The sequence below is a fragment of the Sciurus carolinensis genome, chromosome 18 (assembly GCF_902686445.1).
Source record: "Sciurus carolinensis chromosome 18, mSciCar1.2, whole genome shotgun sequence".
Taxonomy (NCBI): Eukaryota; Metazoa; Chordata; class Mammalia; order Rodentia; family Sciuridae; genus Sciurus; species Sciurus carolinensis.
Window position 1 is genome coordinate 34,727,625 of NC_062230.1, and position 27,978 is coordinate 34,755,602.

Consider the following 27,978-nt stretch of genomic DNA (forward strand, 5'->3'; position numbering starts at 1 on the left):
GCAGCGTCAGCGTTTATTTCCCAGGGAGGGGCTCACACGCGGTGGAAGTGGTACAGCTCGTGCTTGCACACGGGACAGGAGTGGCTCACGTCCATCAGGCTTTTCACGAAGAAGGGCACGAGGCAGCAGCCCAGGAAGCACCTGCAGCCCCAGGGGCAGCGGCGGTAAGTGCACGGCCAGAGCGGCCTGGCCTCCTGCGGGCCGCTGGGTGACTCCACAGGCCAGCGGTGGCAGCCGGGGGTGCCTGGTGGGAATCCTCGCTCGGCAGGCGCAGCCCCACTCATCCCACAGAGGCACCCGGTCAGCGGGCCACTGCCACCATGGAGTGGCGGGGCCGGCAGGGACATCCCTGTCCTTGCTCCTGCCTGCCCCCCACAAAACCCCCTGCCACCCACCTGGCCGCTGGGTGCCAGCACCCTCTCCCAGCAGGGACCCACCAGCCACTCACCCGAACACTAAGAGGCCAGAGCACAGCAGCCAGGTGAGGAGTCCGGGGACGGCGGTGGTCACCGTGACGATGTAGTTGCCGCAGTAGGGACACAGAGTGCGCATCGGCAAGGAGGACGAGATCCTGGGCGTGGCGGTGTACATGCCTGGGGGCGGAGGCAGGTCAGACCCACCCTGCCTCGCCCCACCCGCGGGTCCTTCCCGAGCTGCACGCCACCCCCACCTGACCTCCTGTCTTCCTGTGGCTCCTGATGGTCATCCAAGCACAGGAGACACCTGGACAGGCTCCTGCCTCCCATTATCCACCCGCCCATCAGCTTCAGGGCTCCTCCCGGCAGTGAAGAACCCCCGGCCCAGGCGGGGACAGGGCCCCAGGGAGTTTGGAGCACCTCTGGGTCTAACCCAGGTCCCTTCCGTCCAGCAAGTTGCCCGGTGCGCCCACCCACGCGGCCAGGCTCCCCGCTCCTCAGCCTGCTGGCTTGGCCGGAGCCCTTCCCCATCCCTGCGTGCGACACCGCGACAGCAGAGGCGGGAAGAGGAGCAGCCCTGCCTCTGGCCTGCGCGTTGGCCCACATGTGTGCCCGGGACTGCAGCCCACTCTGCTCCCGTGTGGTGTCGAGAACACACCGCCGGGGCTCAGGGTGCCGCTCGGGGGTGCGTTTGCCGGGCGTGCACGAGACCCCGGCAAAACCCCCAGCGCCACCAAGTAAAGCCCAAGGCAAGAGGGTGACCAAGAAGGGAGACGTAGGAACTCCGGGGGCTGCCGCCGGGCTGAGCTGCTGCTGGGGTTCGAAAACGGGGACTCTGGGGCCAGGGGTGCGATGTGCCCGCGTTTGGCAGGAAGCGGGGTCGGGAGGATGCAAGGCCGGGATCGGGGATGGGGCTGCTGGGCAGCGTGTGGACCTTGAGGAGGTGGCCCTCGGGAGCTCCTTAGGTCACTGGGATCTGAGGACACTACGGGACCCTGGTCTCTGGCTGTCTGTCTCTGCTGCTCAGATGGAAACATTCACTCTGACATTCACTCCCGGTCGTTGGCATCTGGTTTCTCCAGAGGCCCAAAGCAATGGGACTGGCCAGCCATGGACTGGAAACTCCAGAACTGAGCCGAAACAAACCTTTTCCCTTTATGCATTAACTGTCTCAGGTATTTTGTTGCAGCAACGGGAAGCTGATACTCAGTCCAACCTGACAGTTCTTTGGAATGCTTGAAAATTCCTTGGGAATCCCCAAACCTCAGCCCCGCCTGGGAGGCTCTGTGTTCTCCTTCTCTGTGATGGGGGGGGGGCGAAGGGGGGTGATGTGTTTGTGTTTACTTTACAAGCATCTCCTGAGCACCTACTGTATGCAGGCTGTCTACTAACGACCTCACACTGGAGAGTGATGCTCAGTGGTCATTGATAAGGCAGGACCCATGGGAGCCACAGAGAAGCTCTGGCCAGCTGCAGGGCCACAGAGCCCCGGGGCGGGGAGTAGGCGCTTCCAGGGGGCAGTTTTGGCCTGTGGTCAGGTCAGGGGGCCTGTGGCAGCCTGGGCAGGAACCGTGTGCGAGGAAAGGTGGCGGCAGGCACTGTGCACTCACCTATGACCCGGCCTTGACGTCGCTGTGGGCCTCCTCCAGGAGTCTGAGAAGAGTACGGAGGAGGAGGAGGAGGAGGCGGCCCTTGAGGAGAGAGGAGGGAAAAGAACCCTCAGCCGCAGGACTCCAGGGCCGGCCTTGGAGACGCCCATTTTATGGAGCAGACGTGGGCTTGAGCTACCACGGCGGTGTGGCCAGTGGGCGGAGGAGCTGGGATCTGAACCTGGGCACATCTGACTGCAGTTGTCCTGGGATATGAGCTCTTCCTGGGGCAGCACCAGGAAGTCCAGGATAGAGGAGCACAGGGCCATCTGTCACCAACCGTGCTCTGTGCTAAGTGCCTAATGTACTTCACTACTCTTACTTCTGCCCAGGCGGCAGGGGTGGAGAATAGACTCAGAGAGGTTAAGTAACTTGCCTGAGGTCACCCAGTAAATAAGTATAACAGCCAAGGATGGAACTTAAAAACACCTGACTTGGAGTCCACACTGCTGTGCTGCCCTCTCAGTGTGTGGGCACCTGTGCATGTGGCTCCAGGCCCCTCACCTCCCAGTCACCACCCCTCCAGCAAAGAACCCCCGACAGGCTCTGGAGGCGGCTTCTGCTCGTCACACAGGAAGGCTGAGTCCTGGATCCCAGGAAAGGGAGCATTTTAAGGACGAGTGGGCAGAGGGCGTCCCTGGTGTCCATGGAGAGCCATGCGTCTGTGCACACAGGGGCCCTGGGCTTCCTCGCCACCGCCCGCCCCTCCTGGAAAGGAGCCTGGAGCCTGAGGGGACTCCTGGGGCCTCCCCACCCCCTCCCAAGTGGGCGCTCGAGAGCCCCTCCCCAGTGGACCCGGCAGGACAGGAAGAGCCCCTGGCCACCCGCTCCGGCAGCCCCGCCCGGGCTGCTCCCAGGAAAACGAGGGTCTGGAGTGAATCGCGGGCGGGGGCGGCTTGGGGTGGGCTGGCCTGGCCTGCATGGCCCTGGCTCCACCCTCAGCACCCAGACAATAAAATAAGCTCAGTACAGGGATCCTGTCCACCCTGGCCGGGGCGGCCTGGTGGCAGGTGAGCCGAGCTCTGAACCCTCGCCAGCCTGTGTCCCGTCCTGCCCGCCACCGCTGGCGCCAGCAGGCCTCTATAGTCAGACGCGCCTTGGGGGCGCTCCCAGGGCCACGCTGACCAGGCCAGGCAGCGACCCCGGCCCATCATGAGGCTGCAGCCGTGGGTCCTGCTGGACCGAGTCTTCACGGCACTCGGAGGCCCCGCCTGCTCCTTGTCCCCGCTGGGTCGCCTGGGTGGTGGGTGGTCAGACGTGGGGCGAGGGTGGTGAGGACAGGAATCGGCCCCTGGCTCAGCGAGCCGGCCCCTGTCCTGCCTCCTGCTGCCCTGTGGGCCCCACCGGCCGCCTCTCCCTGGCTGCTCGCAGCCCCCTCACCCTGAGAATTGGTCCATTTTTGCTCCTGGGTGGTCCTCTCTTTCAGCAGTGGTGTCTTGGTGACCTGGGGTTCCAGGTTCTCTGGGTCCAAGGACTCGTCCTGAGGGGACACCATGGTGAGGCTTGGTGACCAGAGACAGGCAGGGAGAAGCCAAGGCCTCCCAGCTGGGTGACTGACTGCTATTGTGATGTCTTCATGAGGCCAGAGGGTGCCTTGCCCCACTTCCTGGGAGGGCGGGGCCGCTCTCAGGCTCAGTCTCCGCTGGCTCACGGCCGGCAAGACCTCAGGAGCCGAGAGCGTGAGTCCGCCTGGCGCCAGCTCTCTCTGAGGAATGCGTGTCCAGGAAGAGGTGGCAGCAAGGACGGCCGCGTCCACTGTTAGAACTGACCGCAGACGTGGGCCCACGGTGCCTATGTGGGTGACCGCCTCCCCCGTCCAGCCTGCCTCTCCTGCTTGTCCAGCTCTGGGGACCTGGGCAAAATCCCACTCTCTGCACCGCCAGCCTCACCTCCTCAACTGTAAAACAGGCAAAATAATAGCAACCCCGCGGGGCTCTTGAAGACAAGCCGCTCAACGCGGGAGCATTTTTAAATGAGGGTGGAGCGGGCGCCGTGGGGCAGGCCTGCGATGGCAGCCACTCGGGAGGCTGAGGCGGGAGGATCGCAGGTTCAAAGCCAGCCTCAGCAACGTAGCGAGGCCCTACGCAACTTAGTGAGAGCCTGTCTCTGAATAAAACATAGGAAGGGCTGGGGAGGTGGCTCAGTGGTAGAGCAGCCCTGGGTTCAGTCCTCCTACCAAAAATAAAATATTAAAAAAAAAAACAAAAGAAGGCCGGCTGGAATGGGCCCAGAGAAGCTCCCGGGACAGCGGCTGTCCTCGGTCCCCAAGGCAGCTGAGCTGCGCAAAGGGTCACAGCTGCTGGGGAGAGCCGGGACCGTGGGGTCCGACCCAGGGCGCACACGTGGGGCGGCCAAGGAGAACTCAGCCTGGGTGGGTGGAAGCCAGCGGTCACAGCAGGTCCCGCCTTCAGCTCCCGACCAGGACGCACCTGGCGACACTGGGCAGTCACAGACCTTTGGCCCAGCGACACTCTTTCTAGAAATCCATCCCCAAAGCGAACTGGCCCTTTGCGACACAGCACAGAGCTGTTCAGTGCCGTAGGAGTTACCCCGGTTCCTCAGTGTCCCGCTCAGCGGCTCCCAGAAAGAGCAAAAGAGGGGGCGCAGAGGCCAGGATGGGGCAGGACAGGAAAAGGGGGAAGGACGCCCCAGGGCCCCGTGGAGGAGCCTCTGCAGGATGCAGTGTCAGAAAACAGTGGCACACAGTGACCTCCGTCAGCTAGCACGGGAGGTGGTCCCGGACGCACGTCGAGGGAGACAGTGAAGTGGCTCTGCTGAGGGAGGCCAGGAGGGGACGCAGGGAGTGAGGCCAGACGCACGGCCCCACTCTCTGGTCTGACTTGGAGCCAGGTCATAGGTTTACTACGGAAAAGGAAGGACCCAGAAAGGAAAGCAACGCGGGACACACGCCGGCCTGCCCCGGGACTCCTCACCCCGGCCTCCTCGCCCCGGACACGGCGCGGGTAATAAGAGGAGCACTCGGAAAGCGGAAAGCGACTATCACAACCACAGTGCCACAGAGGTGAGGTAGAAAGGAGAGCCACAGGCTGAAAGGGTCACAGCAGCAGGTGACAGGGACCAAAGGCAGGTACACAGAACCCGAGAGAGCTCTTCAACTTGTGATAAGAAATGTTTTAAGCCAGGTACTCGCTCAGGAGGCTGAGGCAGGAGGATCTCCAGTCCAGAGCCAGCCTCAGCAACGTAGCCAAGCAACTTAGCGAGGCCCGGTCTCTAAATAAAGTAAAAGGGCTGGGGCTGTGACTCAGTGGTAGTCACCCTTGGGTTCAATCCCCAGTAAAGCAAAATAATTATTAATAATAATAAATGTAAATGTGGGCAAAAGGCCTGAACAGACACTTTGCAAAAGACGATATGCGACTGGCCATCAGGCACCTGGTAAGAGGCTCAGCATCACGTCATCTAAGTACTGCGAATTAAAAATTCGGACACCATGCTGGGTGTTGGTGGTGCACGTCTCTAATCCCAGTGACTTCGGAGGCCGAGGCAGGAGGACTGCAAATTCGAAGCCAGCCTGGGAAACTTAGAGACTCAAAATTGAAATTCAGAAGGGCTAGAGATACAGCTCCATGGTGGAGTGCCTCTGGGTTTCACCCCCAGTACCAAAAGGAAAAAGGAAAGAAAGAAGAAGAAGAGGCATCGCAGGAGGTTGAACTTTAAAACGGCGGAGAAACTCAAGTGTTGGCAAGAATGTGGGCACATCGAGCGCTCCATAGGGTCCCGTGTGAGGGTAAAGGCAACTCACTCTGCAAAATGGTTTCTTTTAAATTGCTCGTTTCACCCGTGGCTGAGCAATTCCACCCTGAGGTTTTTACCAGGAGGAATAAATACCCACAAAGGACCCAGAGAGGCCAGTCACAGCAGCTGTGCGCAAAACAGCCCAAATTTGGATAACACACCAAATCTCAGGTTTGACCCCAGGGCTACGAACGCCCTAAGCCTAAAGGAAAGAATTCGGAGGACTCAACAAAGAGATTTGGGACATTTCATCCCTCGTGTGCTCCGCAGTGACGGCAGGTCAGGTGCAATGGAGGTCACCCTGTGCCCTGCAAGCAGGGGACTCCGTGAGACAGGCCACATGCCCCTGCCCGGGGGCACCTCCCCAGGGGCTTTATGGGGACGTTGTCTTACCTGACAATCGAGGCGGCTCTGCTCTGATTTTCACCTAAGACTGGAGATAGGGGAGGTGGCAACGTTGCCTCTGGGTCTCTAGAGTCCTGCTTATCTCGCGGGGAGCGTCCCTAGGCACTGATTAGCGGCAACATCTGTCAACAACAGGTGAGCGGATGAACAGGTCGGCGTGTTTGTACAGTGGACCGTCGCGGAGCCGTGAAGGAATGGAGTACCCACGTGCTGCACAAGGAACACGCGCCTTGAAAGCCACGCCAGCGCAAAGAGCCCTTCCCGGGAGGAGCGCATGCCCGAGACCTGCTTATTTCCAGTTCTGCAACAGTCTAAGCCGCAGTGCTGGAAAGCGGGAGTGTGTGTGGGTGTGGGTGTGTGCAGGAGGTGGAGGTTGACAGCAAAGAGTGAGAGAGAATGTTCTGGAATAGGAAGTATTTTTAAATATCTATTTATTTTATTTTACTTTTTGGTACCAGGGTTGAAACCAGGGGTGTTTGGCCACTGAGCCACATCCCCAGCCCTTTTTTATTTTTTATTTCTGGACAGGGTCTCTCTAGGTTGCTCAGAGCCTCACTTAATTGCCGAGGCTGGCCTCAAACTTGCCATCCTCCTGCCTCAGGTTCTTGAGTCATCTTTTTAAAATTTAAAAAAAAAAAAATTTTTTTTTCTAGTTGTAGAGGGACAGCATGACTTCATTTTATTTATTTTTATGTGGTGCTGAGGATCAAACCCAGGGCCTCACACGTGCCAGGCAAGCGCTCTACCACTGAGCTGCAGCCCCAGCCCTGTCTTTTTTAAGATCAAGGAAATGACCAGTCAAGGTGGCACACGCCTATAATCCCAGTGACTTTGGAGACTGAGGCAGAAGGATTACAAGTTTGAGGCCAGCCTCGGCAACTTAGCGAGGCCCTAAGCAACTTAGTGAGACCGTCTCAAAAATAAAGAAATAGGTCTGGGGTTACAGCTCAGTTGGTAGAGTGCTCGCCTTGGAAGCACAAGGCCCTGGGTTCAATCCCCAGCACTGCAAAAAAGAAGTAAATAAATAAATTTTAAAGAAAGAAATTAAAAAGGGCTGGGGATGTGGCTCAGTGGTAAAGTGCCCCTGGGTTCAATCCATGGTACCAATACATAAATAAGTAAATAATAAAATAAAACAGAGGGAATATTCCATTATGATTACATAGGTATGTTCATTTCTGAAGACTCATCGACTTGTCCAGATGAACGATTAGGTTTTTTTTTTTTTGGGGGGGTGCTGGGGATTGAACCCAGGGCCTTGTGCTTCCAAGGAAAGCACTCTACCAACCGAGCTGCCTCCCCAGCCCCATGATTAGGGTTTTAAAAGATTGACCACATGAAATTCTGGTAATGTCAAGACCCCGACGCTCCATCCTACATGACTGATGGGCTTCCATGAAGGTCTGGAAGGACACATGCCTCTGCCCCCAGATGCTCAAGCAGAAGTGGCACCAAAAAAAAAACAAAAAACAAAAAACAAAAAAAAAAGGAGACAAACGGTTGGTTGGTCGTAGCAGTTTAATTCACAACAGCCCCAAACTGGGAATCCTGGATCTGTAAACAAGAGGACGGACAAAGGCACCTCCAACATCTGGGTCATTCTCATGAAGAAAAAGAAAGGCGACAGCAACGGCCTGAGCGAAACAAGCCTCACACACGAGCCGGCCCAGCGCGATTTCATTTGCGGGGACTTCAAGAGAGACGCCCCCAGGGAAGCCATGACGGAACCAATCAGAACTCCTGTCAGGTGGGAGCTGGGAAGGAGTGGGGCCTTCTGGGGGTGACCACGATGGAATCACACAGGTGTCCGCTTTGTCCAAATTCTGGGAAAGGTGCAATGCAAGATTTATGCATTTCATTGCATGTCCACTCTGGAAAAGAGACCTGTGAACGCACACTGAACTCTAATGATCTGCAAGCTGAGTGTGTCGCGTACACAGCTATGGGCAACTTGCTCTTTACAAATTTTAACTGTTTTTGGTACTAGGGGTTGAACCCAGGGGCACTTCATCACTGAGCTACATCTCCAGTCCTTTTGATTCATTTATTTTTATTTGGGGGCAGGGCCTGGTTAGGTTGCAGAGGGTCTCACTAAGTTGCTGAGTCTGGCCTCAAATTTGGAATTCTCCTGCCTCGGCCTCCTGGGTCTGGGGTTATAGGTGTGTGCCACACGCTCTGTGGCAACTTACTTTTAAATTGGTCAACAAGTAAGATGGAGGACTAGCTTACGAGAGGGGAAAGAGTGTGCAAAGCAGATGTAGTTGGCCCTCTGTTTCTTCAGACTATGCATCTGTGGACTCCACCAACCACGGATGGAAACGTTCAAAAAATCAGGGTCTATACTGCATGTGTACAGACTTTTTTTCTTGACATTACTCCCTAAATTAGAGTGTAACAACTACTTATGTAGTATTTACAGTATTTATAGTGCATTAGTTTTATAAGTAATCTAGAGGACCAGGGATGTAGTTCAGTGGCACAGCATTTGCCCAGCATGTGCAAGGGCCTGGGTTCAATTCTAATAACACACACACACACACACACAGCGATCTAGAGATGATTTAAAGCTGGAGGCACTGGGCCTGGTGTCACACACTTCAGAGACTCAGGAGGCTGAGGCAGGAGAATCACAAGTTCGAGGCCAGCCTTAGCAACTTAGTGAGGCCCTAAGCAACTTAGGGAGACCCTGTCTCAAAATTAAAAATAGAAAGGGCTGGGGAGGGCTCACTGGTAGAGCACCCCAGGGTTCCATCCTGGGTACCAGCAAATAAATAAATACATTGACAAAACTGGATGGCTTGCATAGATGATATGCAAATGTGTCATCTTCTATAAGGGGCATGAGCATCCTCAGATTTTGGTGTCCTCAGGGAATCCTGGAAGCCAGCGCCCTGGGATACAGGGGACACCTGTATGCGGAACTCTGACAAAGGTAGAATTATTTCAAATTTTCTGTACATTCGTATATTTTTACAATAAAATTGGGAGGGGACCAAGAAGTCATTAAAACAAAAAAGAAAAAAAGTCGAAAAACGGAAAGCAAATAACAGGAATTGAACCCAACAATGCAATCATTTGACGACACATCCGCACGAAGACTCACTTCAGTAATGCTGTAACACAGCACTGCAGTAACTCTGGGCGAACTTGTATTTGATCCACCCGATCTCCTGGCATCCCCAGACCACGCCCCCGTTTGATTCCATGACTAAGGTTGCCTGCATCAGGTCGGGTAATTGGCTGTGGCTAGGCTGGGGCAGGGGACACTTGGCTGGGAGGGGCTGGGAGGGGTTGAATGTGCGAATGAGCAGATGGACCAGTGAGTGCATGAGCTGCGAGCTCCGTCCGTTACCACCCACCCCATTTGCCCTGAAATCGCCTGGATGTCACGCCCAGCGCCTGGGGTCTTTGCATAGACTTCCGGTCACACATCTTGGGAGGGAGTTGGGGACTGCCTTCTCCACTCGGAATTCTGAAGGGGACATCCCCGCCCCAACTCCGACACAGGGCTGGGGTTTCGGGAGCCGAATCTGAGCTGGAGAAGTCCAGTGAGAAGGAACCAGGGGCCCACGGGCGATGCTCTCTGCCTCCGACCATCCCAGACATGGCCACCAGAGGGCAGCACCAGGCAGCCGCGACTCCGCCTCGCTTCCTCCCGCTGGGCTTTGCTGGGTCTCCAGTCCGGCCTTGGTGCTGCGGGTTCCTTTTCCCACCTGCCAATCCCCAGGCCTGGATGAAAGGATTGAGGTGGCATGAGAGAAGCCAAGACTCCAGCCTAAAGTCACACAGCACAGCTGTGACAAAGCCAAATTAGACCCAGCCTGTGGGCAACCAGGATACCCCGTTCCCCCCTGGGCAGGGGAGGCTTACAGACCTGATCTGCAGTCTAAAGGCTCAGGGTTCATGAAGGACTTTTTTTTTTTTTTTTTCTCTCTTAAAAACAAAAAACCAAAACACTCAGCTCCTCCAAAATAAGGCTTAGCCGGTTAGGCCTTATTCTCCACTCCACTCCTCAAAAATCCGTCATGGGATTTTCACTGCCTATTAGATAAAATTTAACCCTTCTGCAGGGAGGAGGTTACAGTATGGGTCCGCCACTCCAGCAGTGCGACCCCAGGCAGGCATCAGCACCTCCCTGAGCCTCAGTTTCCTCCCCGGAAAATGGGTCTGATAATACCTTCTGCCGAAGCGTTAGGGGAGTTCAGGGAGACCGTCTCTGTGAGGATGGGTCCTTCACGTGTCTCCTTTCCCTTCAGCGCCAGCCTCTGAGTTCCTGCACCCGCTGTTCCTGTCAGCTTGGAATGCTGTTCCCTCAAGTATCCCTCAGCTCATTGTCCCTGTGGAGCTTTAGCTTGCTCGCTCATGGAGGGCTGTCCTGGCCCCTTGTTAAGAAGAGATGGCCCCTCTGTCTTGTGCCTGGTTCGAGTTTTTACTTATTATTTTTTGCAATGCGGGGCTTGAACCCAGGGCTTCCTCACACATGCTAGGCACACACGACCCACAACCCCAGCCCTGGAACGACGGCGTCAGTTCCTTTGTGGAATTCCCTGCACACGTTAGTTTAGTTTCCGATCATTGTTGTTCCTAGGGTGTCCTCTCTGGGAAGGTGGGAACCTTGGTTTTGTTCGCAGTCATCTCCCAAGTACTTGGCACAGTGCCTGGCACAAAGTAGGTGCTCACTCAAAATGCTAAGTGAATGGTACATGAAAGGGCTCCGTACCTGGCACACACAGGCTTGCAGTCAGCTAGCAATAATACCAAAGCCACAAGGACGAGAGCTAAGCAGGGTCACAAAGGCCAGGGCAGGAGCAGGCCATCTCGTTTCGACAGCTGGGGCTCGTGGGAAGCCCGCCTGGTCACTCTCCGCGGTATGACTCTGGGCACCTACTCCCCCTCTCTGGCCTGTGCTCTCTGTGTGCACAAGGAAGACTCTGCAGCTGCGGCTGATTAAGGGGAAAGGAGATGGGATACTTTTTCCCTTCCCGCTCATCCTCTCTTCCCAGAAGGGCCCGGCTTGGGATGATAAGGCAAAAGGAATCCGGAGGAATGAGCTGTAACCGGAGCTGTTGCACAATGCGTGGGGCGGAGGCTGGAGAGGAGTGGGCGGCGCCTGCGCCCCGAGCCTCCCCGCCCTGCTGCTCCTGCGCAGGAGGGGGAGGGACCCCGGAGCGGGGGCGGAGGTCCCCACGCCTGGTTCGGGGAGGGCAGAGCGTCTCCTGGGCTGGGGAGCCGTGAGGAGCCCACGGAGCGGGAGCGGGAGACCTGAGGGAGGAGCGGTGCGGGCCCAGGGATCCGCTTAGGCCAGGCCGGACCCGGGACGGAGCCACGCTTCCTGGGGAGGGGGCCTCACCCTGGATGGCCGGGGAGGCGGCGCTTTGGCTTGTCCTTTGGGCCCAGGTTCAGCTCCTGGTACGGCCAGTTACAGCCTTTGCTTATGAGGTCTGGAGTAAGTCCCTTCCCCACCTGGAGACCGGGGCAGTAGCGCTCCAGGACTGCGCACGAGGTCTCGGGGGTGAAGATCCGCCAACCCCAGCCGGAGCCCGTGCGAGGTGCGCCCACCTCCCAGGCCTCCGAACTCGGTAGCTATGGGTGCTCCTAGAGCCGCGCCAAGATCTACGCAAGAAGCGTTTGAAAAAGCAAATGAGAACACCTGCTTGGGTTTCCGCCGGGCCTTGGGCTCCTTACTGAGGGGGGCCCCCCACTTCACAGATGCAGAAACTGAGGAGCAGAGAGGAGCGATGCCCTGGTGAAGGTCCGCGGGGATGGAGTCCGGATCCCCCACCTGCCCTGTCCCCGGAGCCTGTGCTCCTGGCTCAGCACAGCCTCCCTCAGCACGCGACCCTCCGCACCCCACCAAATGCTTCCCGGGAGATGTCAAGTGGCTTCTCAAAACGATCAAAGAATCAGAAAGAAACAGGAAATGCTGGAAAATGTGCCACGGGCACAACCCCAGTCGTCCCCCCTCCCTTGGAAAAATGGTCAGATTTGGTCACCTAGAAGCAGCGTTTGGCGCTAGCCGCCGGTCCCTGTCCCACAGGGCTAATTCCCATCATCTCCCACCCACTGTGGGTGTGGTCTCTTCAGCTGTTTTCTGCCCAGTTTCTAATCCAATCAGCCTCGAGATCCAAGGTCGCCTTTGGCAATGGGCCCTTCACTCTCTCAGAATGGAATCCATAGAAACACAGGACCTCAGGCACACATTTAAAAAATTCAATACAGCTGGGCCCGGGCTGTGCCTTTAATCCCAAACACTCGGGAGGCTGAGGCAGGAGGATAGAGGCAGGAGGATCCCAAGTGCCAGGCCAACCTGGGCAACTTCATGAGCCCTTGTCTTGCAATAATAGGGACTGGGAGTGTAGCTCCGTGGTTGAGCACCCCTGGGTTCAATCCCCAGTCGTGCAAACAACAAGACAACTCGAAAAACAAAACAAAAAATCAGTACGATGCCCCGGTTGTAACACAGGCTTAAATGGAAGAGCGATTCACAGCTAAATCCAAACGCTTTACACAGGACGTGCTACTCCACCTCCTGTGCATTGTGTCGTCCCTAGGTGCCACTCCACTCCTAGGCGCCCCCGCTCCCAGGAAGGACGCACCTTGGCACAAAGACCTGCACTGAGTGGCTCACAACCGCCCTAAGGAGGTGCAGCAGAATCTCGTGAGCACAGTGGAATTCCACACAGCAGGACAAAGGGACAAATGTCCACGCCCGCGGCACCAGGCGCCAGTCACAAAATGATCGTGCTGAGAAAAGACACACCGGCACACACGGAAGGAGTCGGTCAGAGGAAACCAGGAACTGCAAACGAATCGGGCAGAGCGAGGGCAGGGGAGGGAGGAGGCCCGAGGAAGGGGCAGCCAAGGGGCACAGGGAGCTTCTGAGGGCGCTGCCATGCAGCCCTGCGTGGGCAGGACTGTGCGCGCACATCTGAGTGTGTCCACTTTAAAGACGTGCGTTTGACTGCAGGTCTCGACCTCCATAGGGCTGCTACTGATACAGGAGGATTTTAAGAGAGGGACTGTCACCATGGCTTTGTCCAAACCCACAGAACAGGCGACACCACGGGGCCCCCCTAATGTGAACTTGGACTGGGTGGTTCTAAAGATCATCACTTCTACCCAGCGTCCCAGGCTGGTGCAGGGGGCTCTGTGTTCGTGGGGACAGAGGTCGACGGGGAGATACGGGACACGTGGGAAGGATGGGGGACCCGCTGCTCAGTTTTGCTGTGAACTTAAAGCACTCTAAAAACCAGCCCATTCAGATGTTCTCACACCCTGAGGAGTGGGTTGAGAGTCAAGCACATATTGCGGGGACGTCATTTGGGCATTTTGAAATTCGGCGCCTGTGTTCACGGAATCCCCAGGGTTGGTGTGGCTCTCTTGGGACACGGTGCCCAACGTGGTGGCCTGGTGGGATGCTCAGCAATCCAAGCACCCGGGGCTCTGGTCTCCCCACAACATCCGTGGATTCTCCTGAATTTCACTGTTAGCGTTAGAACAGGGCAGAGCACGCGGGGTGCCAGCTGGCGGCGTCAGGGTTGAGACTTGGATAATTGAAAGCGTCACTGACATGGGGGGGCATGGAGCTGGCGCCTGTGGACGGGGCCATCTCGCAGCCAGCACTCTGTTCTCCTGGAAGATACCGGGGCCTTGCTCTCCACGTCACAGGCACCCCCAACCTGGTGGTGCAGGCAGCCCTCCAGGACTTCCCGCCTTCCCCAAACACACCCTGGAGGCGGCGGTGCCCCTGACGAGTGGGAAAAGCAGGAAGAGTGAGGCTTTCCCTGGGCGGCTCAGACTCCACGCTCATTGTTCATCTGTGGGTCTACCCTCTGGGATGGGCCCGTCTTATTTCTAGAAGTCCAGTGCCCAACACAGAGCCTGGCATGGAGGGATTCCAAACCTGGGTGTGGAATTCTGAGGGCTTCAAGGGAGCTGAGAAGGGCTTTGCGGTAGGGATGGCAGAAACAGGATCCAAGGCTGCCAAACTCCTGCTGGGTGTCAGGTACCAGGCAAGGGCCACCCGCTGTTACTTCATGACTGCCCTCAGTAACCATCTTACAGATGAGGAAACCAAGGTTCAGAAAGGCCAACTGACCAGGAAGAGCTGTTCACCCAGGACAGATCACCCGGCCTCGGTTTCTTTATCTGTAAGATGGGACAAGGACATATTCCCTTTGAAGCATGCTGTGGAAGGACAGGCAGACATTCCTACCCTGCTGCTGTGCTGGGGTAGGAATGGTCTCAACGGAGTCTTGACGGAGCCTGAAGGAGAGTAGGGATCAGCATCTTCTTTGGGGTTGTTCCCCAGATTCTTGACTCGACATGCCAAGAGTCAGGGTTATAGTAAGGAGAATGAGGTAGGCGCTGAGAGGACCCTGTTAGCACTCAGCTGCATTTAAAAAGCTAATATTTTACTAGGTGCAATGGCACACATCTGCAATCTCAGGAGGCTGAGGCAGGAGGATTGCAAGTTTGATACCAGCCTCAGCAATCAAGCAAGGTCCTAAACAATTTAATGAGACCCTGCCTCAAAGTAAAAACTAAAAAGGGTTGGGGGTGTAGTTCTGTGAAGAACCCCTGGGTTCAATCCCTAGTACCAAAAAATTTAAAAAGCAAAATAAAAAAGTGTGTCAAGATGTATCATTGTTATGGGCTGATGAATGTTCATAAAGTAATCACCCCAGGGCGTCCCTGCCCCCAGATTAAAGGACAGAACCTTACCAGAAACTGGAATCCCACCAGTCACTGCCCCCTGCCCAGCGGTCCCTTGTCTGATTGACAGCTGTTTGGATCACAATTCATGGGAAGTGTACAATTCAATGGTTTTCAGTGTACTCACAGAGTTGTGCCTCTACGGCCATCATCGCTTAGAACACCGGTCTTACCTTGAAAAGAAACCCTGTGCCGCTAGCTACCAGCCCCTGTTCCCCACGCCCACCCTGGCTTTCTCTTTTGCACTGCTGGGATGGAACCCAGGACCCTGCATGCTAGGCAAGTGTCACTACTGAGCCCGGAATCCAGGCCTCCTGATCCACTTTCTGTCGTCATGGGATTGCTCATTCTGGATATTTATACCAAAGAGATCATATGTGTGTCTTTTCCTGTCCGCCTTGGTTCCTTCATGTTCTCAAGGTTCACTCATGTTGAATCTTGTGTGTGTGTGTGTGTGTGGTCCTGGGGATTGAACCCAGTGGCAGGGGTACTTTGCCATTGAGCTCCATCCCCAAACCTTTTCATAATTTTGAGATAGACCTCATTCCTTTTTATGACCAAATAATTCTCCATGGCATAGATATACAACCATTGGTTTAATCCATTCATCACTCGATGGGCATTCGGATTCATCCTGGGCCTGGCCTCTGAGCTCCAGCCCCAGCCCTGTGTTAGCCCTTAGCTCTTGGCAGTGATGTTGCTGTGAAGATCGGGGTACAGGTCTGCTTTTGTGTGGACCTACACTTTCACATCTCTTGGGCATATGCCGGTCGGTGGTTCTAGGTCTAAAGGCCTGCGGGTCCTCGGACTTCCACTGTGGCTTCACTTCCACTTCCCGTTCCCACCGGCAGCAGGAGGGCGCCTCTCCTGACAGCTGGTTTTGTTACTGGGCCTTTCTACCACTGGGCCTCAGCATGGTGCTGTGTCTGGGGTTACAGGGTGGCATCTCCAGCAGGAACTGCCGTGCTACCCCCATCCTGGGCCTGTCGCTTAGGCAAGCTACAGGATACCTCTTCTCCCTCCCGCCCCTGGGTTGCGTTCAGGGGCTGTGACCACAAGCAGGTCACCCTCCTCTAAGTGCCTCAGGTTCTTCCCTTGCAAAATGATATCAACACCATTTGCCTCCAGAGACAGAGGACTCAAGGACGGAGCGGAATTAAAAACAAAACAAAACAAAACAAAACAAAACAACAAAGAAGCAAGAACAAATCGAGCTGCTCCCACCGTCGTTTTTCATATTTTGCTTATTTTTCTCACTTTCCTCCCTTCTGCGTTTCGCTTGTTTGTTTCCCTTTTGTCTCTCGTTCTTTCTGCTGAAACCGAGGCGCAGGCTTATCTGGACCTGGAGCCAAGGGCAGGTGGGTGGGGGCCGGACCCGCGCGCCTGGTGACCGGAGGGACCTGTGCGGGTGCAGAGACCCGATTCTCCACTTTCCGGGGTCAGTTTTCGCCCGCGGGCGCAGCGCAGGCGGGCGGGGGATGGCGGGTCCCCTTCTCCGCGCGCCAGCCCCAGCGTCCCGGTCCGGGAGCCCCAGCGCCCACACAAAGGTCCAGCGCCGCGGGCCTGGCCCCGGCCCATTGGCGGGAGCCCCAGGGGGCGGGGCCTCTTCGCCCCGCCCCGACCACGCCCCCTCCCCGCGCGGCTCTCGCAGTCGGAGCCAAGCAGCGGGCGGAGCGGAGCGCGTAGGCAGGTACGCCGCTTTTCCGGGACCTCTCGGAGGGGCTGGGGGGCTCGGCGCCCGCGGCCCCGCGAGCAGCAGGGATGGGGCCTCGGCCTCTCTTGCTGGCGCTGCCCCCCTCCAGCCCCTCGTGCGGGGCCCTCTGCCCCCGGCTGTGGGCCCCGGGCCAGGTTCCTCCTAGCCCTTACGAGGTGCCCCGGCCGCCGCGGCCTGATTGGGGAGCGCGGTTGGCTACTCACCCCCGAGGAAGGGGTGGGTGTGGCAGCAGCTGGAGGGCGCTGAGGCGAACGTCGGCAGCACTTCCCGCCTGGCCACCTGTTTTCTGCGCGCTGGGAACGCGCTCCCCGGCCCTCCCCGCCGCTTGCGCCCGTGGGCAGGAGCATGAATGGGGTGACTCGTGGTGCGGGGGGCGAGGGCGGGGGGCGCCGCGCGCGGGAGGCGGAGCCAGCTCCCCGCCGGGCCTGGCCGCAGCAGCTGTGGGCCCGCGGGTGGGACGGCGGCCAGGCCCCGCGGGGAGCCGCCCTGGCGCCGCGCGATTGGCGGCATCTGGGGGCCGACCGGCCGCGGCGCGCGCGCTTGTTTTTGCGCCGGAAGGAGGGGCGCCCAGCCGGAGGAGAAAAACTTCATCCGCGAGTACAGGCCCCCTCCCCAGCCGCGGCGCTGGCCACCCAGGTCTGCAGGTCGGAAATGCAACATTCGTTTTCAAATTTTAAAAAGGAAAGCTCTGGGCCCACAGCTTTGGGGGGGGGGGGTTGGAGTGGATGCGTGTCCTGGGGAGAAGTGAAGAACAGCCCGCTCCAGGCAGGGCCTCTGGTGTTAGAGGTGGAGGTGTCTCATTGCACAGCAGGAGGCCTCTCGAAGCCTGGTCTGCGGACTGGGGATGTAACTTTCCCTAGCAGAAGGGGGTGTGTGTGAATAAACGTCCCCCGCATCCCCGCTGTTTTGATATTTCCCAAGTCTCTTTGATGCCCCATCTAGCCCTTCTAATCTGATGGCCAAGCCGAAGTCAGAGTAAAGTTGTAAAAGCAATAGCTTCAAATTCAACCCTCCTGCTTAGAATTGTACTCTGGTGTCCCCATTGTCATCTACCAAAAGCCACAAACTTTTCAAGAAGGCTTCCTGTGATTTTCCCCCTCTACCTTCTCCTCCTCCTGTCTCCTGTCCTCCCTCGATCTGGGCCTTTGCCCCTCTGGAGCCCTCTGCCTGGACTCTGCACCCATTAAATAAATGATCTTTTAAGTCCCAGCTCAGCAGGACCATCTCTGGACCATCCACTCCTGGAACAGCCAGAATGCCGGTGGGTTCTCCATACAGACCGGTTGTGTCCCCTGCCAGTGGCACTGGCCTGGTAGTCCCTCAGGGGAGTAGGTGCTTGGATCAGATAAGCTGAGTCAGGCCTTGGGGTCCTGGAGTGGGGGTGAGGGTGAGTTCCTGGGAGGGGAACAGCCTCTTTGTCCTCCTGAGTGGCAGAGTCAGGGCATTTGGTTTGTGTCCCATACACAGGGGCGGGGATAGGAGGGAAGGCTCATTAGCTCAGCCAGTGCCTGGCAGCTGCAACTTGCCAGCGCAGCTGATGTTGACTGAGTGCAGTCGTAGCGGGCACCGTCCACACGCCTGCACCCTGACGCTGCACCGTTCCGATTGACGGTGAGGAAACTGAGGCAGGGTCACTTGCCAGAGGTTGCTTAGGTGTGGAAGAGCAGGTCAAGGAAAGGATCAAACAGCAAGGACGAGATGGGGACAGAAGTGCAGGGCACAGATCTGTGCATGAGGACTTGGCTGGCCCTGGAGGGCTCCTGGGTTGACGCCTTGTCAGGCTGTGGGTGACCATCTGTCCCCTGGATGGGCTGGTTGAGGCTGTCAGGGTGCTCATGGGGGGTCAGGAGGCTGGCAGTGTTGGAGGGGCTGCCTTGGGGTCCTGGGATGCTTGTCTGTGGGCCTCTGGCCTTTTTGCAGTGCTGGTGGGGGTCCCAGGGGCTGGTGTGCTGTTCCCAGCTGGCTCAGCAGGGCTGGGACACAGGCTGCTGCATCCTCTCCACAGCAGGAGGACCTGCCCCGCCCCCTGCTGTACCCTGTTCCCGCCCCTCCCCCCCACCAGACCCCTCTTCTCCCCAGAACAATGGCGCAGAGTGTGACTGAGCCCTGCTGCTGCGTCAACCTCTGGCTCATTCTCGGCCTCACTCCAGGGACCCCTCTGTCCCAGCTCAGCTGACACCCCACCCCCACCCCGCCCACGTGCACTTGGCCAGTTCTGCCAGGCCCTAGCTCAGCAGGGCTAACTGGGACCCGGCTCCAGTCAAGAAGATCACCCTAGGGACCAGCAGCCACTTCCTCCCTAGGAATCCCTTAGAAATGCAGACGGGTGTGGGGGCCTCTATGCTGCACCTCAGAAAGAAAATTCAAGCAGAATCTCAGACGTTGTGCTCGCCTGAGAATCAGCATCTGCATGTGAACCCGGTCCTCAGAGATGGCAGGCCCTGCCTTAGACCTCTGCCTAGGTTCCTCATCTGTGCAACAGGCCTGGGTGGCGGTGGCCCATGTGAGGGTTAATCTAGGTAATGTATGTAGGTGCCAGCGGAGCCCACACGGGCGGGTCGCAGCATGGCCCTGGGCCCTCTACCTCCACAGCCTGCCCTGCCCCCTGCCCTGCCCCTTCCCCAGTGTGGCTTTGTATCCACCCCACTTGCCAGCGGCCCTGTCCCTACCATGGGCTGGGAGGTGGCCCAGCCACAAACCCATGGAAGATTCAGGATGGCCCCATTTTGCAGAGCCGGCCGGGAGCGGTCTGGCTTTGCCCAGGAGTGGGCATCCGACTGGAGCCCAGCTCAGTCCTCACTCTTCCATCTGCCTTCAGGGAACGGTCTGAGGCAGCAGGAAGGGCGCCTGGTGAACTGGACGCCTGGTCTCCTTGGAGTGGCTGGTCGCTCCTCCAGCTCCCTCCTGGGGTGAGCACCTGGCTACTTGGCTCAAGAGACCCAAGCTGCCGGTGGCTGGTGGCCTTGCAGGCCGAGGGGCAGGAGTAGGAGCAGGAGCCTTGGGGGGTTAGCAGGGGCTCTGCGTGATGGGGTCCTCAGGCTCCAGGTGGGGGTTTGGCAGGCTACGACCCAGTGCCAGGACCCGCCTCACTTCCCAGAACCTTCCAAGAGGAGCTGCAGGGCCTGTGGAAAATTCCCAGGCTATTTTAGGCCAAGGCCCCCTCTGCCTCCAGTTCTCAGGGTAAAAGCTCTGCTGACAAACCCCTCCCTGGGGACAGTCAGGGTGGGGATGGCTTCCTGCCCACCAGTCTGTGGGCCCCCTCGACCCTCGTCAGAACTGGGGGGCAGGCCGCGGCACATGGCCAGCTGCTCACCTCGCCCACTGTGCACCTGGGGGCAGGCAGCAGGCCTCTGTCCTGGGTGGTTTCTTGCTCACAGTGGTGGCTCAGTGGTCCTTGCTGGCACAGGAAGAGGTGGTATCCAGGGTCCTCTGGTGGCCTGCAGAGCCCACTGCCGGAGGCCAGAAGCCACTCCTGGCTGCACGCATGTGTGTGTTTGACACAGCCTGTGTGCACACTGACCCCACACACACGAGCACACACCCCTGCCTACTTGTGCAGACATGCACACACACGCGCACCGTGTGAACACAGTCCAGCAGTCACCAATGCCGTGGCTCTGACATGTGGTCTGAGTCAGGTCCAGGCCGGAGGCCCACCCCACCCTGGCCCTGAGCCTACTAGGCTCACCCCCTGCCTCTGTGGGGAGTCGAGGGGGCATGGCTGGTCGGCCCGCCTCCTCCTGGGTGTTCCAAGGCCGCCCTTGGCCTTGCGATGCGGGGGCAGCTGGCAGCAGGGAGCCGCACCACGCTGGGGGGTGGGGCCAGGCCGCTGCAGCCCGTGTGGGGGGGCTGCGGCTGACTGGCTGACAGCCCCTGTACAGACGGACTCTGACCCGGCTGTCCCCCGCGGGCGCCGTTCACTCACTCCCCTGCCAGGCCTCTTCTGGCTGTCCCTCCAGCCCAGGTGGCTCCTGAGAGCTGGCTGGGAGCTCAGGCCCCTGGTCGCTCTGCCAGCCCTGGCACTCCTGGGGTTGGGGTTGGGGTGATGGGGGACTTAGCACATGCCAAGGCCCCGGGAGGCCAGTGGTGCTGGGGGAGCACCTTGGTCATTCCCGGGGCCTGTGCTGGCTGCACCCTTGGGACGTGCAGGGACCCTGTGGTCCCCACGTCACTCCCCCTGAAGAGCATGCGTTTCCAGTGGCATCTTGGGGACGGGGTGCACTTGGCTCCAACTGCCCGTTCTTTTCCTTCCTGTGGTGCTGGGGATTGAACCCAGGCTGTTGTGCCCCCGGGCGTGCCCAGCCGTGGGCTCCTTTGGGAAGTGAGGTGGCTGAGGTGGAGAATAAGGGCTCCCTTGTTTGGGGCCTGTTTTGTGGCTCCAGGGAAGAGTGGGAGTGGGCACGTGTGGCAGAGAGGGTGACCAGCGAGCTCCCTGCGGGGCCGGCCCTTCCCACCTACCTCCCCTCCCCCCCTTCCTCCCACATCCCCCCCCACAGCCTTGCTGCTGGCCTCCGCACACCGGGCTGTCACCGGGGCCTTTCCTCCTCCTCCACGGGCTGAGTGGCTCTCGTGGTTCCAGGCCTGCTTGCTCCTCTGCCCATTGCATTCTGTCCCCTCTGCCTGTGGACAGCCTTGTTGATGTATTTATTTACCTGTTTATTCTCAGGCTCCAGGTTCAGCCCTGCGTTTCCATGTCCTGAACAAGGCCTGGCATGGGACTCCATTTGCTGAGTGACTTTATGATGGCAATTACAAGAGCAGTCGTAGTTACTGCTTCCTTGTTCTGGGAAGATTTGTCCCAACGTTTAGCACATACTGTTCCATTCCAACTTCACGAAGATGGTGTGAATTCAGGACTATTATAATCTGCATTTACCAGATGCAGAAACAGAGGTCCAGAGAGATTAGGTAACTTGCTCAAGATCACACAGCTGGCAGGTGATACAGTTTGAGGTCAGATGTGCCTTGACTGTAAGAGAAAAGGAGGGAGCCTCCAGGTCATTGTGGTCCCACTTGCTGTCCCGGAGGCCTGGGTGGGGCCCCCCTCCTGACCCCTCCCATCCCTTCTCCTTTCCCTCCCCCTCCCCTCCCTGCACTACCCTCCTTCCAGAACTCCCGTCATGGGAACATTCTAGGACTCTATGACCTGTACTGCTGGGTCATGCTGGAGCCCTGACCTCCAGCCCAGCAGCGGGGCCCTTTCCGAGGTGGGGGCTCCCTGGACGCGTGGTCCTGCTTGGCTGCGGCTGCAGCAGAGAAGGGTCAGGAGGTAGCTATGTCCCTCCCTGAAGAAGGGCCCCTCCTCTCCCAGCCAGACAGGACTGAGCCCTGGCGGGAGTGTGGGCGCATAGTGGGGCTCTGTCCTCTGGGCGAGGGGCCTCCCTTTGCCCAGAGGACTGTGGCCTGGGTTTTGGGTGGCCTGGGACACAGGCAGTGGGAGCCATAGAGCTATTACAGACGGGGTGAACTGGGTCTGGGGTTGGAGCTGCCCCTTCTGCCAGAAGTAGCTGAAAACGGATTTCCAGGCAGACTCCCGGAAGTTAAAAAGACGGCTCGTGTTTTAGATATGATACCCACCCAGGGCTGCTTCAGTCCACCGGGCCGACGGACTTGAGGGGACTTTTGAGTTCAGGCCTGTCCTGAGCTCACCTGGCAGCGCCTCCCTCTGCCCCCTCTGTCCCTGTCACCCACCGGAGCAGGTGCTGAGTGACGCCCACTGCTGCCCCTTCTGTAGTGTTGGAAGGACTTACCCAGGGCCTCTGACGCGGGGCTGCTGCTTTTGTCCATGACCCACTCCGAGGCTGGTTCGCATCCCAGGTTTTGGGCGCAGAGCCAGGTCCTGCTTGCCACAAAGTCGCTAGAATCCGGGCTGTGGCTGTGGAGCCCTGCGCCTCCTGCGGGGTCTGGCGGATTGCTGATTCCTCGGGAGTCGGGGGAGTTGGGTTGCCTAGCACGGTGCCTGGGGCGGGCGCTGTGCGCTCTGAGCCCCTGGGTCTGCCCAAGGTCCTGGCGGACATGCTGCTTGGAACTCTGCCAGCTCCAGGGGTCTCTGGCCTCGCCCACAGGGCCTCCCTCTCCTGGATGCCGGCTGGTGGTGGCCCCTCGGGGCTGCGTGCTGAGGTCTGAGCTCTCTGTTCTGCGGGTGGTGTGTGCCTTCCCCGGTGCCCCGAGCGGGTCAGCAGGAGTGGCCCCACTGGCTGAGGGCTCCTCCTCCCTTGCGCTCACAGCGCTTGCCAAATGTCCCAGGAGGCCAGGGTCTGTGCTGGCTGAGGGAGACAGAGGAGACCGCCCTGTCCTTGTCATCGGGGTGATCTTGGGGAACCAGGAGAAGGGAGGCCTGCAAGCAGGCACCGGACCCAGTGGGCGGGACGCTTTTGGACAAGGTGTGACCTCCCCTCAGACCTGGAGAGGGGATGTGCCAGGCCCACCTCCAGGGTTTGACCCTGAGCACTGCTGTCTCTCTCCAGGTCAGCCATGTCATCTGAGCCTCCCCCGCCGTCGCAGCCCCCCACGCATCAGGCTTCGATCGGGCTGCTGGACACCCCTCGGGCCCGAGATCGCTCACCATCTCCTCTGAGAGGCAACGTGGTCCCGAGCCCACTGCCCACCCGCCGGACAAGGACCTTCTCAGCGTGAGTCTTGGGCTGGCCAGGGGCATTTCCTGAGGTGGGGCTCTTGCCCAAGGCCAGAGGTCCACTGCCCAGCCACCACTGGGCCTCCAAAACCCCTGGGGAGTCTTGGGGATGGGGTAGGGGCCAGCGTCGAGGAACTGGGAAGGTGCTTTCGAAGCTCTGAGGACACTGCCCGTCCACCAGAACGGCCATGAGCCGGGTGGTGATGGATGGGAACTCCTGGGGGTCACTGGGCTCAGCTGCAGTGGGGCAGCGTCATGGTGGCCATAGGGCTGCAGAGGACCCCCGCAGTGCCTGGCAGTGCAGATCTCAGGCCTGAGTGCAGCCTGTGGCTGTGTGGGTGACTTGGGCTGGAACTCCTGGCCCGGCCGTGGGCAGGCTGGGAGGAGCTGGGTGTGTCCCGGGAGAGCCGGGCCTGTCTGGGGCGCGGGCTGAGGCTCTCGTACACCTTCCTCTCCGCCAGGACGGTGCGGGCTTCTCAGGGCCCCGTCTACAAAGGAGTCTGCAAGTGCTTCTGCCGGTCCAAGGGCCACGGCTTCATCACCCCCGCTGACGGCGGGCCCGACATCTTCCTGCACATCTCCGAGTGAGTCAGCAGCAGGTCTGGGCAGCCCTGGGCCGGGCCAGGTGGGGTGCTGGGTATGAGGACATGTGGCCAGGCCTGTGTGGCTGGCTGGCTGTGACCAGTGCTCCGACTGGCTGTGTGTGTCTGTCGGGTGGGGCCGTGAGGCGGACGGAAGGCAGGGGCGCGTGGGGACAGCCAGCATGCTCCTGTGCGCCTGTGAGCGCTGTGCTGGCCTTTGTGAGCGTCTCCCCCACCACGATGCCCTGGTGCGGCCGGGCGTGTGGGGTCCAGAGCTGCTGGGCGCGTCTGAGTGACCGTGTGGTCGGTGGGGACATCCCTGGGAGCCAGCTTCCTGCTGCCTTCAGGGGAAGTGGCCTGGTGAGCCTGGGGGCTCCAGGAAGGAAGTTAGGGGCTGGGCCCTTTCTCCTGCCATTGCTCATTGACGTCCTTCCTTCCTGAGTGTCTGGAAGCCCTGGGGAGCCCAGGTCGGCCCGCCCGTCCTCAGGGCTGGGAGTTCCCGCAGCCTGTGCCTCCCCCTGCCCCTCTGGCCTCCAGGGCACCTTTGGATATGGGACTCTTAATGGCACTGCGCGCATCCTGTGCGCTTCCCAACCCCACATTTTTTTTTCTCAGTGCTGGGGATGGAGCCGAGGGGAGGGAACGGAACTGCCCACACCCACCAGCCCTTCATTTTGGGTGGGCAGTGCAGGCGGGTCCCACTGCACGCAGCAGATCTGGAAAGCATGGAAACCTGCTTCTAGAACAAGGCTGCTGCTGGGTGCCGTGGCAGACGCCTGGAACCCCTCCGACTCAGGAGGCTGAGGCAGGAAGATCCCTAAGCAATTTAGAGAGACCCTGTCTCAAAACAAGAACTAAAAGGGACGGGATGTGGCTCAGTGGCTGAATGCCCCTGGTCAGTACCAAACCCAAACCCAAACCCAAACCAGTTTGGCCCTTCTTGTTGCATGGGAGGGTGGCCCTCGGTTCCCCAGCGTGCCTGCAGCCCAGACAGGAGGAGGCTGAAGCATTGCACTTTGTGTGTGTGTGTGTGTGTGTGTGTGTGTGTGTGAGAGAGAGAGAGAGAGAATATGCACGTGGATGTGCAGATGCGTTTACATGCTGCCTCTTTCCAGAAGGAATTTCCAGTGGTTTACAAAAAAGTCAGGAAGACTTGGGGTTGGGGGTGGGACAAGCAGGAACGATGGAGAGGCCCTGATGTCTGGTTTTACTGTGAGGTCTGGGCCGCAGGTTTATTCCTGAGCTTCCTGGTGGCCACATCAAGCAGGGAAAGCACTTAGATTCTCTAATCAAAGCAAACCAGTTCTGGGGGAGCTGGCCGGCCCTTTCCTCCTGGGGTCTCCTTCAGCAGCACCAGCATACCAGCCTTATTGGGAGGCAGGGACTCATGTCCCTGAGAAAGGAGGGGAACCTTCCTGGTGATGACCGCAAGGGAGAGAAGCCCTCCTGGGACCAGCGTGAAGCATAGCAGGGACTTTGGGGAAGGCCCTCTGAGCATCTGGGGAATCCCAGGGCAGAGACACAGCTGGGTTTCTGGGAGCCCTGGAACCGGGACGGTGTGCCCAGGGGCCCAGCAAGCTTCCCTCAGGCCACCTCTCTGTCCAGTTCTTGCACAATGACCTCATTTCTCTGTGGCTCAGACTGGCCATCTCTGCTGTCCAGCTGTGGGCCGAGTCCCCCACATTAATGTCACAGTCTGCCAGGCTCCTGCAACCCCAGCATCACAGTCCCAGGGAAGGAGCTGATTGGCTAGACCCTGAGGCTGGGCACAGGGTTCTTTCTGGTCCCTCTGGGGGAAGGGCAGTCCCTCGGAAAGAGGGGCCCTGGGGTGGAGTCTGCTGGGCTCCCCGTGCGGCCCTGACTGCTGCCTTCTGCCTCCGCAGCGTGGAAGGGGAGTACGTTCCCGTGGAAGGCGACGAGGTCACCTATAAGATGTGCTCCATCCCGCCCAAGAACGAGAAGCTGCAGGCCGTGGAGGTGGTCATCACCCACCTGGCCCCGGGCACCAAGCACGAGACTTGGTCTGGGCACGTTGTCAGCTCCTAGGGGCCCAGAAGCACCCCTCTCCTCAGCTTGTGGAGACCCTGGGGAGGAGCCAGGGCCACACCGGAGATGACGTTCTACCGCACGCGTCGGGGCTTCAAGGGGCACACGGTCCCTCTCGAGTGTCTCTGGAGGAAGGGGTGTGGGGGCACACACGGTGCGCCCGGCCACCAGCAGCCTCCTCCCATCAGCCAGCTCTCACCACCTGGAAAGCATTAAAGGCATTTGAAAAAGACAGGCACCCTGCTGGTGGCTGGGCCAGGGTCCCACCTGACCTGGGCGCGGGTCCGAGGGCCCTGCTCCCCAGCTGCCCAGAGCTGCAGGCGCAGCCCACAGAGCCCTTTTCTCTACCTTGAGCTGGAGGCTGGCAATCCCTGGATTGGGCAGGGGGCGCAGCTCCGTGGCACAGTGCTTGGCTGGAGTGCACCAGCCTGGCCGCCCCCGGGTCCCTGGATCCGTGGCCCACGATTGGGCGTCAGGCCACTTCCCCAGGGTGGCTTCCACCTAGTGCCCGTCACGTCCTCTGGGGAGCGGGGCAGGCAGTCTTCTAGTTCTTGGTCTGGTTGGTTCTAGGGAAGCTGCTTCAGGGCTGGGGCTCGGGTTGGAGGGACTTTAGCCTCCTGGTCCTTTGCAGAGGGACACGCAGCACTGCTGCCAGTCTGGGGAAGACCGTCTGGGGAGCGTGGGGCCAGCTTGGCTGCGGTGCTTGGTCTGAGCTCTGCCTCCTTTGAGAAGTCTGGTCTTTTCACCTGTCTAGTGGGACAGTCACCATAGCAGCCATTTCCCAGCCTGTCATTACGGTGGGGGTTGGAGGTGGTGATTGGAGGTGGTGATGGGGTGGAAGATGCTTGTGGAGAGGGGAGGGTCTTTATTTAAAAACAAAACTTTCCCTGGGCTGGCGGGGTGGCCACATCTGCATTCCCAGTGACTCAGGAGGCCGAGGCAGGAGGATTGAAAGATCGAGGCTAGCCTGGGCAACTTAGCGAGGCCCTGTCTCAAAAAATTAAAGGGCTGGGGATGTGGCTCAGTTGTAGAGCATCCTGGGCTCCATCCCTAGTATGAGGGGAAACCCCCCCAAAACAGAACGTTCCCCAGTCCATCCAGAAAAGAGTAGGGAGCTTGCTTCCTGATGGCCTGGGAAAGTCAAACTAAGGTAGAAACACACATAGTTAAGAACTGCGTAGGGGCTGTCTGCCCGCTGGGCTGGCCTGTTGCTGCTGACCCAGCACCTTGGGTAGGGATTTCCAGCAAACGCACCTGAGGATTTTCTTTGCCGTGCTTTGGTTTAGCTGTAGTTGTGATTTGAAAACAGAAGTAGCTGGGTAACGCGTTTGGAAATACACAGCCTGTGTGTAGTTGGGTATTTTCTTATCAGTGCTGGGAGCGAGTCCTTGAGCTGGCCGAGGGGCCCAGGACTGTGCTGCAGAAGATGGGGAGGACGGTTCTGTGCGGGAAGTAGACAGGACCTCATCAGGGGTCTTAAATCTTGACTCTGGGCATGTGAAATCTTGACTCTTCCAGCCTAAGAATGCTTCCTTTGAGAGGGGATGGGAGGCTAGAACTGTTTTGCTGGTGACCAGTGGAGTTGTTTTAAAATAGGCAGATAAGCCCAGCCCAGGGCAGTGGTGTGCACCCGAGATCCCAGCCACCCTGGAGGCTGAGGCAGGAGGATCAGCAAGTTTGAGGCCAGTCTGGGCACCTTAGCAAGGCCCTGTCTCAAAATATAAAATAAAGAAGCTGGACTTGTGGCCCAGTGGTAGAGTGCCCCTGGGCTCAGTCCCCAGTACCACAGAAAGGTGTGGACCAGGTGTGTGCTGGGAAGCGTAGATGGTGCCGCCCTGGTAAGGTGACCTTTGTCTGTGTTGCTTGCTGTGCCCCTTGGAGGGTCCTCGGCTCCTGCCTGTCCTCTCTGGGTCAGAGTGGTTTTTTCCCTCCAAGTCTTAGACTGTTCTCTTGGTGGCTCCCCTGGGGCTTGTCCGTTGTGCACACACCAGCCACTTGCCCCCCGTGAAGGGACTCTGGCTTTGCCCTCAGCTTGGTGGCCAGCTGGGACTTGGTGTGGTCC

General features: G+C 58.8%; 2 protein-coding genes across 7 annotated transcripts; one reads left to right on the forward strand and one right to left on the reverse strand.

Annotated features, from left to right (window-relative positions):
- Nucleotides 1-20,096, reverse strand: Litafd (LITAF domain containing). 3 transcript variants are annotated; one of them, XM_047532788.1, is made up of 5 exons: nt 16,859-17,136; nt 3,446-3,545; nt 2,027-2,107; nt 449-593; nt 1-141 (listed from the first exon to the last, which is right to left on the reverse strand). In XM_047532788.1, the coding sequence occupies exons 1-5, from the start codon at nt 17,000-17,002 to the stop codon at nt 33-35; spliced, it is 579 nt and encodes a 192-aa protein (XP_047388744.1). In that variant the 5' UTR covers nt 17,003-17,136; the 3' UTR covers nt 1-32. The 3 variants fall into 3 exon arrangements, with proteins under 3 accessions (XP_047388744.1, XP_047388745.1, XP_047388742.1); XM_047532789.1 differs by lacking the exons at nt 3,446-3,545; nt 16,859-17,136 and adding an exon at nt 19,969-20,096; XM_047532786.1 differs by lacking the exon at nt 3,446-3,545 and having other exon boundaries at nt 16,859-18,586.
- On the forward strand, nt 16,594-26,148 carry Carhsp1 (calcium regulated heat stable protein 1). 4 transcript variants are annotated; one of them, XM_047532791.1, is made up of 4 exons: nt 16,594-16,631; nt 23,123-23,287; nt 23,751-23,873; nt 25,754-26,148. In XM_047532791.1, exons 2-4 carry the CDS (start codon nt 23,130-23,132, stop codon nt 25,914-25,916), a joined length of 444 nt encoding a protein of 147 aa, XP_047388747.1. In that variant the 5' UTR covers nt 16,594-16,631; nt 23,123-23,129; the 3' UTR covers nt 25,917-26,148. The 4 variants fall into 4 exon arrangements, with proteins under 4 accessions (XP_047388747.1, XP_047388749.1, XP_047388746.1 ...); XM_047532793.1 differs by lacking the exon at nt 16,594-16,631 and adding an exon at nt 17,165-17,299; XM_047532790.1 differs by lacking the exon at nt 16,594-16,631 and adding an exon at nt 21,900-21,924.
- The last annotated feature ends 1,830 nt before the right edge of the window (nt 26,149-27,978 follow it).

Excerpts from the sequence above, each read along its gene's own strand:
- Litafd (XM_047532786.1), bottom strand. The coding sequence starts at position 17,315 with ATGTTGCATTTCCGACCTGCAGACCTGGGTGGCCAGCGCCGCGGCTGG. Across the intron at positions 2,108-16,858 it reads CACCCACCCCTTCCTCGGGG|GGCCGCCTCCTCCTCCTCCT; the intron begins GTGAGTAGCCAA and ends TCTCTCCTCAAG. Across the intron at positions 142-448 it reads TCTGGCCTCTTAGTGTTCGG|GTGCTTCCTGGGCTGCTGCC; the intron begins GTGAGTGGCTGG and ends CTGGGGCTGCAG.
- Carhsp1 (XM_047532791.1), top strand. The coding sequence starts at position 23,130 with ATGTCATCTGAGCCTCCCCCGCCGTCGCAGCCCCCCACGCATCAGGCT. Across the intron at positions 23,288-23,750 it reads CGGACAAGGACCTTCTCAGC|GACGGTGCGGGCTTCTCAGG; the intron begins GTGAGTCTTGGG and ends CCTCTCCGCCAG. Across the intron at positions 23,874-25,753 it reads ATCTTCCTGCACATCTCCGA|CGTGGAAGGGGAGTACGTTC; the intron begins GTGAGTCAGCAG and ends CTGCCTCCGCAG.